Source organism: Olea europaea, chromosome 16, assembly GCF_002742605.1.
Source record: "Olea europaea var. sylvestris chromosome 16, O_europaea_v1, whole genome shotgun sequence".
Lineage (NCBI taxonomy): Eukaryota > Viridiplantae > Streptophyta > Magnoliopsida > Lamiales > Oleaceae > Olea > Olea europaea.
In genome coordinates, this window is record NC_036252.1 from 14,170,283 (window position 1) to 14,183,323 (window position 13,041).

At 31.1% G+C, this 13,041-nt stretch overlaps 1 protein-coding gene across 2 annotated transcripts; it reads left to right on the forward strand.

Annotated features, from left to right (window-relative positions):
• The first annotated feature begins 5,571 nt into the window (after positions 1-5,571).
• On the forward strand, positions 5,572-9,635 carry LOC111412202. 2 transcript variants are annotated; one of them, XM_023043017.1, is made up of 4 exons: positions 5,572-5,918; positions 6,414-7,279; positions 7,402-7,500; positions 7,861-8,500. In XM_023043017.1, the coding sequence occupies exons 1-3, from the start codon at positions 5,819-5,821 to the stop codon at positions 7,492-7,494; spliced, it is 1,059 nt and encodes a 352-aa protein (XP_022898785.1). In that variant the 5' UTR covers positions 5,572-5,818; the 3' UTR covers positions 7,495-7,500; positions 7,861-8,500. The 2 variants fall into 2 exon arrangements, with proteins under 2 accessions (XP_022898785.1, XP_022898784.1); XM_023043016.1 differs by lacking the exon at positions 7,861-8,500 and adding an exon at positions 9,278-9,635 and having other exon boundaries at positions 5,573-5,918.
• Positions 9,636-13,041: the final 3,406 nt, after the last annotated feature.

Sequence of the window (13,041 nt, forward strand, 5' to 3'; positions counted from 1 at the left end):
ACTAATTTCACTATCAAACGTTAGATATTAATCACTGACACTCCGATACTTATCCATGTGAAATCTCATAGCGGTCTCCAATGCTTTGTTCTATAATAAAACATCCACGTATTCATTTAAGTGTTACCACACTTTAACTTGTGAGATCAACTATTTATTTCACAAGTAAGAAATGTCACATGTGATGGTCTATCCGTAATAACAATATCCATATTTCGTTATTACTTACAACCATGAGTTATTTAAAATTCAATCATATGTAATTTGTATCTTACAATTACAACTTCTTGTAATTAACAAATTACTAAAATTTGAATCTACGGATTCCATTATTTAATATCACTCATTACAATATTGATTTAAAGAAATAATAGATATTGCCAAAATAAATGTTTTAAATACATAAAAAGTGTTTACTACATAAATCGATTGAACTTAGAGCATAACACTTACAATTTTTATGAGATTTTCATTTAACTTTTAAATTGAAATGAGATCTAAAATATTTTTTCCTCAACATTATCTTTTTCCTAAACTCCTATTTCTTGTATCCAGAGAAAACCTTGATGCCAGAATACATATTCTTTCCTAAGTTATGTGCTAAATTTGGTATCGGTTGACCCTTTTGCAACTAAGTAATTTTCACTGAGCTCTCATGTGTAACAATAATATCAATTAGAAACAATAATAAAGATAATGATGTTATCAGCAAGGCATTAATAATTAGTAATATTTAAGCAAACATGTTATCGGTCTTTCTTATTGCAACTTCTCTCTTTGTTTTCTTAAAATCTATTTGTATGGCTTTTGACAGGTCTGTATCTTCTTTGTGAGCATCTGAAAATAAAGCAAATATATTGGTTTAAGAATGTAAGAAGCACATAGCAAGTATGCGTGGGTAGATGGAGTTGCTGGTCTTCACCTTGATTTCTTCATCTTAGCATTGAAAGAGCTATCATTAAACTCAACAGTACTTCCTCAAGCCATCAATATATATTACTCTAAAGATGATAGAGAGATTTATGAAATGGTTACTTACTGTACAAACATTTACAAAAATGTAACTTTGCGATTTTAAAACTATTTTTTGATAACAAGTGTTTATTGGGCCAGATGATCATTGTGTATCATATATCTGTTTGATGTGGGTACTTTTTATCAATTTACAAATGAAATATTTCAAATGATATGATTAATCTTGACACCTTCTTACTTTCAAATTGTCAAATTTCTGTGAAGAATGTATCGGAATACTTGCAATGCTACTTTACTTGAGGTACACTTTATACTTCAAAAAGAAATTATTTTTTGCAAATAAATTATAATATAAAATATTTGTTAATTTTCTATCAATATTTGCAGGGAAGATGTGCATATCAGGAATATTAATTAATGTAGTTACAGATTAATTTACTTGATAATCATCTACTTTACTTTTATAATATTTTACCATGTTGTAGCTGTTATGAAGTTTTTTTTGGGGATAAGTACAAATAATTATTAAAAAATTTACTTGTTTGATTGTCATCTATTGAGTTACTCTGAGATCTAAGTGAATGTTTTGTGGTTTTTACTGTTTTAATTTGCATATTGATTTCACTATAATTTCCTGTTCATGCTACAATCTTTATGATGTTTGGATGAGGCTTAATGCACTTGTAATGTAAACAAGGCAGATCATGAAATGAGTGTTAGGTATCAAGTGGCAGTTCCTTAGGTACATGTATCTCGTTTCTTGTTATTGCTTTCAATATCTTGAACGTAATTCATTACATATTGTTATTCTATTCTACTCGATATTTGTTCTTTTGTTACAATGTATGACCTATTTTTTGGAATTAATGCTCTTTTTGTTATTAGCGTATTTTATTGGTAGTTTGGGTGATCTAATATGTATATGTTATAGTATTTATAAGACCATCAACGCATATTTAAATAGTCGCTACACATCGCGAGTGCCAAAGGCTAGTAATAATATAAAAAGTTATGACAATGATTTCCACAAAATATGTGAATAATAACAATAACATTAATGAATATGTTATTAAAATTAATGTTTACTGAATTTATAAATCGTATCCAAACAAAGGCTAAGTTATTAACAACATAAATCAGTGAATCTCAAACAAAAATTTAAGGTATTAGCTGCATACATTAGTGAATAATGGGTTTGATTAATAAATTAATGAGTTGATAAGTTATAGTTGTACTTTTAAATGGGAAACTTAAAGGATTAAAATCAAAGCTTGAACAAAGGGAGATAAATCATTCATTATGCTTTGGCGATAAAATGGACGATATTATTAAAAACGTAATTAAATACAATGTATTAAAAAAATTGACTTGAGCTAATTATTTAACCTTGGTCTGGTTAAGCCTTCAGCCATAAAAGTGGATTAACATTTAAGTCAAAGTCAACAATTAATTATGATCACACATTTTATGATATCCACAATTTTTCAACTACATATTCCATCAACTTTATCAAAATTTATTAAAAATGTAATTTTTATCTAAATGAAATAGGGACTTATGACTAACTAATTGTGGGACATATTCAAAGCGAACCTTGAGGCTTGGTGCAATGCATTTCGAGCGCATATGTCAAATGTTGCATTTGGTCATTTTCTTATGGGTCGTTTGAGCTCATTTTTTCTAGAAAAACACATTTTGAAATAGTGTTATGACGGAAAATGTGTGGTTAAAAAATAAGAAAAAAATTTAAATCTGCGTGTAATATTATTTTATTGAAAATTTTGTAGTTAAAATAATGTTAAATCACTTTTAAATAATATATTTTGATGAAAAAATGGGGCTCAAAAATAGACTTATTCCAGACGTGATGTAAATATTTGATGATCGAATGTGATAACAAAATATGAGCAATCAAATAAAGACAAAATGATGCAGACTTTACTACTTTAGTATGTGGTTTCAACTTTCAAATGTCTAATCTTAGCTAACTTTATTCAATTACTATCAACTATCAAATTGATCTGTTATAAAGAAAAACTTGTTCAAATTTTAAAGAGAAACGTGATAAGATTGTTCTCTGTCGATAAAATTGACGTGCATGTTAATGTGAACTCGACTTGTCATTTAAATTTGTCTTGAGCACTATTCAACTATGATTACTCAACAAATTATCCTTATTATTTATGAAATGATGTGTTTAAATTTTATCGATGACAACATGACTTGAATAATCGAAAAAGAAAAACGCGTTTTTATAGACATTGATGATTGAACTGTCAATTTGACTCCCGTTTAGCCGCCATTAATTTGAATTATAATGATAGTAATAGTGTTTTTATTTTTATTTATTTATTTATTTATTTTTTTGAAAAATGAGTGGTTGTAAAAGAATGAAAAATTTTCAATTTACGTGTAATATTATTTTATTGAAAATTGTGTGGTTGAAAATGAGAGAGAGAAAAATTTAATTTAAATTAATGAGATTTAAATGGGCCAAACGGAGGCTGAATTAATGGGATATTTTAATCTTGATATTATAGTAAATTTATGATATCGGTCACCTAAATTTGTTGAGTTACATTCAGTAATTTAATTAATTTGACATATTTTTTAATGTGAAATTGATTTTTTAGCACTTGTTTGATCCTCATTATTTCTAAAATATCTCTCTTTCTCTCTCTTTTATTTTAAACCACACATTTTTTAATCAAATAATATTACACGTAAATTCAAAATATTTCCTTATTTTTTAAGCATTCATTCTCCATCAAATTACTATCTAAAATGCATTGGTGAAGAATAATGAGGCTCAAACAGGGAAGGAATGTGATGTTGTCAAGTATGAATTATCAATCAAAATTGTCAAATTAAATTGTACACAAAACGTAATTCTTTTGTTTCAATTATGCTATTTGTACAATAATGTTTGACAATATTGATGTCGTCAAAATTCGGGCCATTAATTTTTAAAATAATTTTTAAAATGGAGGAATATGATATTGTCGAATATGAATTATCAATCAAAATTGTCAAATTAAATTGTACTCGTAGCGTAATTCATTTCGTTCACCTACCCTGCTTACATTTGCTCGGCCGACTTCAAGTCCATTGCGGCCACGACGATGAGTGGATGTGGCCATACGTAATAAAAAGCCCAAAGCCCGGTTTAAACAATATGACAAAATCATGAGTTGGCACAACAGAAGCCACTCAACTATATAATAATAATAATAATAATAATAATAATAATAATTATTATTATTATTATTATTATTATTATTATTATTATTATTATTATTATTATTATTATTAATTTCAATCGTGACCTTTAAACTCTAGCCAATAACACTTCGCTTCTTGACATCCCATCATTCATGATTTTATTAGTTTTTATTTTTGTACAAAAAACTATTAGAAAATTAATAAATATTGGTATTTATTTTATGTAAAATAACTTCTTTTAATGTTCATGTCAAATTGGTTAATCAATTCTCTCATTGGTCTCATCATGATTAGATATAAAGATGGCATTAAATGATAAATTAATTTAAATATAGAGTCAAGTGATTAATTTAATTGGATATATTAAGTGTGACCCCTTGTGCAGATAGTATTATTCTTATTGTTTATGATATTAAGTCTCTGTTAGAGTCTCATTTTTGGGTCGAATAAATGAGACTCGAACTGCATTTTAGAATAAAATTTTGTTGGGGAATATATGGTTAAAAAATTAATAAAAATTTTGTGTTTGAGTGTAAAATTATTTTATAAGAGAATGTGTGGTTAAAAATGAGTTTTTGAAAAAAAAAATTAAGTTTAACATAGGCTAAGAATATTATTAGTTCTTGTTTCAATTAGATAATATTTCAGATTAGTCAACCAAGACAACTATTAAAAATAAAAATAAAATTTATTATCTTAAATTGATGGTAATGTGATTTACAAAGAAATGGACAAAATGAAAACAAGACCAAAAATAAAGGTGTGTTTGATACACCCAAACTTTTCCTGAAAAATGGAAAATCAATTCCAATTTCATGTTTTTGTTTGTTTGATGGCTCTATTTTTCCATGGAATTTATTTTCTAGCTTTTCACTCTACCTAAGATTTTTCTTGCTTTTCAAGGAATTAATTCTAGGTTACAATTTTTTTGGATTTTTTTTTCTTTTTTAAGCAATGGAAACAATTCTAATAATTACTGTAAGAAATATTTTCTTTTAACTGACAATTTTCATGTAAAATAAAGCCAAACAAATACCAAAAAATGATTTTCTTGAATTTTTTTTGTTGATAATGGAAACAAATTTCATCCCCAATATCAGTAAATTCTATCCCTTTAATCGACAATTTTCGTGTAAAATAAAACCAAACGAACATCAAAAAACACTTTTATTTTAACATTTCTCACGTGAAAAATTATACGAATCAAGCACAATTTACAATTTTCAGGAAAATAATTTCTAGATAACTCAATTTCTTAAAATTCGTTTTCTTTCCACTTAAATTTCATCTTTGTAATCAAACGGATACTAATAGTTACATAACAAGTTGATGTGGCAAGAATGAATCCAAGGGTTTGAAGGCGAGATTGGAAAACAATTGCGCTACACAAACGGACACGGGGATTCCCCTGCAAATCTACGAAGACCCCACACCATTCTCGCCCCCCACCACGAATCTGCCAGTCCCATTTCATTTTCCTTTGTATTGTACACTGCTACAATTTTGAATTTCACACCCACACAAAATCAAGAAGTAGCAGAGTGAAAGTTCTAGACAGAATCAAGAATTTCGATAGACAACCCACGATCCATTAACCCATTTGCTGCTTGAACTAAGAATCATGCCATCAGGTGCTAAGAAGCGTAAAGCGACCAAGAAAAAGAAGGAAAACGAATCATCTTCCAACTCCAATCAACCTGTTTCTACTGTTGACTCTCATGGTATGTCTCTATGCCCCACCCTTCGGAATATATAAGTATTTGAGATGGAAAAGAACCGTTTTTGAGTTTACTTTAATCGCTTTAGAACCATGTGCTTCTCAATAATTCTCTTATCTGGTTGAACTTTACAGTTGTTTTCTTTATTTTGAAATGTGGGTACCCCTATTCTGGTTGCTTTAATTGATTTTGTGCCATTTCCATCTATATCTATGTTTACTCTCTCAGATTAGTATATATCTTTATTTTGAAGCGTCTTTATATGGTAATTGAAAATGGTTTTAGAGATTTGGTGTGAATTTAGATTTTTTATCAGTGTTTTTTGGAGAAGGGCACTTATAGTCTGTATAGAGATATAGTGGTGGGTTTTTTCTTAATGGTTACTGAATTTTTTTGATTGATCTTTTTTGGATGAGATTGCTTTCTGGATAATTTTTAGTTTGTGTTACGTCTCTTGATTTTGCATCAAACTTTTCTGTACCAATCAAACTATGGTAGGAGATGATGATTTGAAGCACCAAGATAATAAAGAGACGGACGTTGGAGAGCTCAGCTCTCCTGTGTCTCAGGACCACCGTAGCCACCAGCAACATTTTGCGGAGGAGGAGGAAGAAGTGGATAAGAGAGAGGACTCTTCAAATTTTGTGTTCATTGAAGGAGTGAAAAATGAGGGTGTCGAAGAGCAAAAAATGGTGGCAGAAGAAGGGAGTGTTGTTCAGGTTGAAAAGGAATTGAAGAATAAGGGCGAATACCAAAAGAAAGACATTGTGGTTGGGTATGATGAGCTCCCGGAGAAATCTTATGATGGAGGTGTGTCAGGAAGCTCTAGTAGTAGCAGTGGCAGCAGTTCTGATGATGAATCACGTGGTCTTGACATGGATAAAGCTACCGTATTTGATGCTTCAGTTGATTTAGCTGAGGCAGCGGACTCTTTGTCTGAGAGGCCGGCTCAAGCTATTCATGTTGCTTTGGAGGAGGAGGCTGGTGATTCAATTGTGCAAACTTGCACTGTTATTGGTTCAGAGAAAGTTTCACTGTTGAACGAGGAGGTGGAAGTAAATACGAGTGCTTCACTTGATATTTCGGAGGCTTCTCATATCTCAGAATCAGAATTGAAGGAAAATTTGGAAAATTTGAAGTCTGTTGAAGAGAATGTTGTCTTTTCTGCTGCTAGTATGGATGCGGCACCTGTCAGGGAGGCGGTGGAAGCAGCTGTTCAATCAGCTGAAAATGCTGCTGAAACTTCAGATGCCAAGGAGTGCACAATACAGGAGACTGATGACAAATTGACTTTGTCATGCAGTGTACCTAGAGTTAATGATAATAATGGAGCAGAACATGAGAAAGATTCTGAATTATCTAAGGTAGGTGACCTCATTCTTCTTTTACTTGATTATTTTACTCACACAGTTAAATCAAATGAGAAAGCTTAATGCATTACTAATTAATCTTAACCTTTTCTTTTTCTTTTTTTAAACGTTTGCAGCCAGTGGTAGCTCCTACTCTGCATCCAGTGCAAACTACTTCCTGGAAGAGTTGTTGTGGACTGTTTGATTTGCTGACAGGGTCTGGTAGATAATTCAAGGTTAGTGTTGCCCCCAAGCTTCAAAATTTCTTTATCATCTTTCATTCTTGAAAATTTGCTAAACGTAAGATATTGGTTTAGTTTATGTTTTTAAAGTTTTCCTTTTTTTTGGAAAATTACGCACGCACGCGCGTATGCATTTTAGGCTTTTTTTGATGCTGAAGATAGTTAGTTAGGGGGGATTGGATTAGAATTTTTGAGCTGCTTAGTTTGATTTGAGGGTCTGTTGTGGAGAAATTGAGTGTGACAAAAATGAGTTTTGAGTGCGGCTGAGGAAGGTTCAGCTTGGGAAATTCATCTTCCAGCTGATATATAGATTGGGAGATGTTGGATAAGTCAAGTTTTTCTTCCTCATGGCAGTGCTATTTTCGGGGGTTCCGGCAAACTTTATCCGATAGCGGTGTGGAAAACGCACCAGAAAGTGGTGTTGAATGAGATTTAATCTCTCAAAACGGGGAGCTTCATTTTAAAATTCGAGGGATTTAGAGGATTTCACAGTGGATTCAGGACTTCCTCGTGGGATTGATTCCTACTCAAAAACAAAGATGAGTAGCATTTTCATTGATCTTATATCCCCGTATTTTTACATATATTTGGTTTGGTTTTCAGGTCTATAAGCATTCAAAGTTTTGGAATAATTTGATTTTCATATTTGAGTACATATGAATATCGCAAACAATTAATCAAAACCCTTTTTGTGTTACCATGGGGTATATACAGTATTTAACATGCAAGTTGAACTTGTTTTATTGTAGCTAAGTAAACCCAACGGCTCTTAATGCTACATATGGATTAACAATGAATGAAGCATATTTGGGTATAGATAGGTAAATGCACAGCATGAAGTGGTTAAGGTCTACTTGGTAAAATGTTTTTATTTATTATAATAACTATGAAATTTTTTATTATATGCAACTCGTGTGCTAGTAAAGTTCTATAACTTTTCTTTGTCCTAAAATCTCAGCATTCTAATGATTCTTTATAACATAAAAAGTAACATGTTAAAAAAAATTACTTTACAAGAACACAAACAATCAAAGAACCTCTGTTTCTAAAACGTACTATTCTAAAAATTGTGTAGTTTCCAGTAAACAATTTTGCACAATATTATAAATTGGATGTTCAGATTGAATCTTTTCTAAGTCAGTCTGAGTGCTTTGCTGGAGGGAAAATCTTTGAGAGTTATAAACTACTATAGAAGGTTGTATCAACTAAGTTCACTTGTGGTTGATAAATTTTTAGTGAAATGTCATGCTAGTCACTGAACTTCATTTAGATTCAAGCTGTTCGACAAGTAATTTCATTATCTTCTGTTTTCCGTACTCTCCGTGGTGGTCCCTGCTTCTGCCGGCATTCCCAACGAATAGGGGCTAGGAACATGGTCTCTTCCCTGAAACTTCCCCGTCTCCTTTTTTAGTTTTTTATTTCTTCTTTTAAGCCGTGTCTGCTTTTATATTTAAGTAGCATTTTAAAGATGAAAATAATTGACGTTGCATGGTATTGGGATTTTTCCCCTTGCCTCTCCTCCGGTCACTCCATTGACATCCCACTTTTCTATTCAGTTTTAAAACAAGTATGTTTACTTAAGCTCAATGACCAACTTGAATTTCACTAACATGGCAACATCTACTTTGTTGCTTTCATACATGGCATTGTTGAAGAGGTCAATCTTCATTCATTTCTGTACATCTCGTGCATCTCTTCAGTCTCTAAAAGCGAAGACCAGATTTCTTGTCTGAATTTCTTCTTAAATTCTGATATCTTCCTATTGATGCAGATTCAGAGCAATCGGCACATTGAAGCTGGGAAGGATTTTCATTTAAGAAGTTTGCAATCAATTCTTCTTTTATAATCAATGGTGAATAATAATGGAGTAGATCTGACGACAGAAACAAAGAGAGTTTTTCGTTAGTATTATCCTGAAAGCAGCTTTTGACGAGTTTCTCTGTCCTTTCTTTCTCATTGTTTTTGCAGCCCATAGACTTTCTTTATTGTTGTGTGTGGTGTAACTGTTTTCGTAATGATTTAGGAAGCAGTGGCGTTTGAGATTTACAACGTATAATCTTAAAATTATTACAGTTTAGTTTATTGATATATTCCTTGCTAGTGATGTACGAATAATCAGATTGATGTCTTGTGTTGTGTGACTCGACTGCAATATCATTCTTGCTGGTTAGGATAACTGTCGTGTTGTGGTTTAATGCTCTAGTTGAGATTAAAAAATGAAGAAAAAAGAAAAAGGAAAATGAGTTTATTTGGTCACAGTATGTGTAGGGTGGTTAAGTAGCTTCACTCGCGCCACTTGCGAGCCGAGCAGTAAATCACTTGAGCGATCCACTTGTTGGCCGAGTTGGCTCACAAGCGAGGTGAGCCAGTTCGCTCGTGAGCTCCCCGAATTGCATGCGAGCCAGCTCCTTTCAGGCTCATGAGCCACCTGCAAAGGGCAATTTTCGACTTAGGTAAAAAAATTAGGCAGGCTGCTGGTAGTTCGTCCCACCAAAGGGCAAGCTTGAGGCGAATTGCTCGCTCTCGACAAATCCCTATTAACATCCTCAAGTATGCACAACCTCAAATGAAAATTTTTGTGATTTTAAGTTGTGTTTTTAACTGTGGCATTAAAGTTATGGTTTGATATTTTCACTGTGGGTGTATTTTAATAGTGACTCGAGTTTCATGTGACAATAATTCGCTGTCCTCTTTTACTCTTCTTAGTTCATTTGTCTTGTTGTCTATACTCAAGCCAATGATCAACTACTCCAGGCCCAGTTTTCTCACGCTTTTGCTGACAGTGGAAGTGTGGGGGTTCGATTCCTGAAACATGGAATTGGACTTCTTGTAGGCGCAGTGTACAAGTAGGTCTTGTTCCCTGACCTATTGAAGCACATTCCACCATTTACCTCCCTCACAAAACTCTAGAGGCGGAGCGGTGGGAGTCCTCAAGTTGAGGTTCAATCTTTTTTTCTTTTTTTAACTACTCCAGGCCCAGTTCTTTTGCACGCCAAATCTGAATTCCAACTCACAGCTGTCAAGTGAAAGTTTGAATTTTGTCCAATGTCAAAAAGAATTCAGAGTTGATAGGACAACAGACAATGGAATCATGTCGACTTGAATGAATAGCATTACTCAAATGAGCAATTTTTTACTGGAAAACCTTTTCACGCTTCTATGTTCTTTACGCTCATTGCGGCTTTGCTTGTTATTTAACAAGTTCCAAATCTCTGTCTTCACCAATCAATCATCAATAAATACCCGTGAAACTAATGAACTTTCTTTAGATACCATAAATTGCAATAACATTCAAATGTATGGAGAAGTACATGTAATCTATAATATATTAAAATATTATATCAAAAGAAAATCATTTTTTTTGGGACAATTTTAACCTTCGTACAATTCAATTATTTCAATAATATCTTACTTTTTATTTTTCAATATGTAATAAATACTACATAATTAGTGTCATTTATGAAATTTGTGTTATTAATTTTCAATTAATTAACATTTACATTAACTTAGATTCAATGAATTTTCACTTGATTAATTTTGAATTACATGAATCTAGAGTTATTATAGATAAATTTATTTATATTCATGTATTTAAAAATTTTAATGAGTGTTTAAATTTGTGTATTAACAATTAATTTTTATGAATTAAATGTAATAAAAAAGATTACTCATTTATAGTATTTCATCCTTACAAAAAATTTGAATTATAAAAATTGAGTTTTGAGAGTACAATTTTATTCTCTCAAATTTCTATACTAAATTTTATTTTCTTTAATTTGTTCGAAACTCATCAAATCCTCCAACAAATTGATACCAAATATTATTTTTACATTACTTATTAGAGATGGCAATTTACCCTATCACGCACCGAATGGAGCAAAAAAACTAGCCCCGATGGGTTGATGAGGTGGGGCGGGACAACCTTACCTCGAACCCGTCCCGTGAATATATTTTTTTTCAAGTGTTTCTTGAATATTAATGTTAATTTGAGCATTATTTGTTTTGAATTTTCAAATTTTGAATTTGTATGTTATAATTTAATAGTATAACTTGAAATTTTGAAAATGTGTAATAATAATAATAATAATAATAATAATAATAATAATAATATAAAATGGTACAATAAACAGGGCAAAAAATTGCCCCGAACCCCCTGCCCTGTTTAAGGCGAGGCGAGACCCGTTGCCATCACTATCACTTATAAATTTTTTTAGAATAACATGCAATGCAATTTTAAGTTTGACTAGTATTAGGGCTGTAAGCAAAAATCGACAAACCGAAAAATCGAATCGAAATTGCATTTTAGAAATCGTCGATTTGGTGTCACATGGACCCGATCAATGAAATGGTTTTGAACCAAACCAAATCGGTCAAAATGGTTTAGTTTATGTTTGAGAATTTTAATTACAGTTTAAAATTAAACCGAACCGACGAAAAAATATGTAAAATAAAAAAAATAAAAAAATGAAATTTTTTGAAAAATCATCCAAATATGTAAAATTCAATAGTTTTGTCATTTGTGTGTATTTTTGTCAATTTCTAATTTTCTAATACATATATATTATTATTATCCAATAATCCTAATTTACATATAATAATCTCAAGACTAACATAATATATCAAAAACTATATTCCTCTTTAAAATTTAGATGAACTCCAGTCGACACCCAATACAATCTTGAGCCAACGGCACCCCACATTTCTTTTTCAGATTTTTCACACCTCTTCAAAGTTGAATTGAAGTCCATTATACCAAATCGGAGAGAAAGAGATCCTAGACCTTTGGGTGATAATATTTATTACAAATAAAGATTCAGATCAATAATTTTTTTGGAGCAAACTAAGGTAAGAATCCGAAATTAAATGCATTTCGTAACATCATACAAATGTAAACTTGTGTAGTTGTAGATATTATAAATAATTGTTTTATTATTGTGGTTGGTTATTCTCTTTGTCTAATCAGTATCATTTTTTTTCCAAATATGATGATTATGAGGTATTGTTAGACATCATTATGTTTTTTGGGCTTTATATCTATTTTAAGAGACTTGTATTGTAACTTTATGCATCGTCATTAACCTAAAAAAGGTGAACAGAAATGAAAAAAAAAACTATATTTTAGTGTATTGTGATTTCACTTTGATTTAGTTGGTATTTAAATTTTTAGTATATATATTTAGCCCCTATTTGAGCTATATCATCAAAATGAAAAAATTGACCGTTGGAGAGGAGGCTATGTCCCACACATGAAACAGTAGATCAACAAATGCGGCTGGACTTGTGGGATAACGGTCCAAATTTTCAATTTTTCTGTCTCAAAAATTTGGTTCAAATAGGGATTTAGTTTGTTTTATATTTATTGCTAGTAAGATATAGATATATATTGAATTCAATGAATTAATGACATAAAAATAGACAAGCAAAAAAATATATGACGATACTAGCGGTTTAAAATCGGACCAAACCGTTAGATTTAAGTTTGAGTTTTTTTCAAACCGTTCAAAATGATTTGGTTTAGGTTTGAATTTTTCTCAA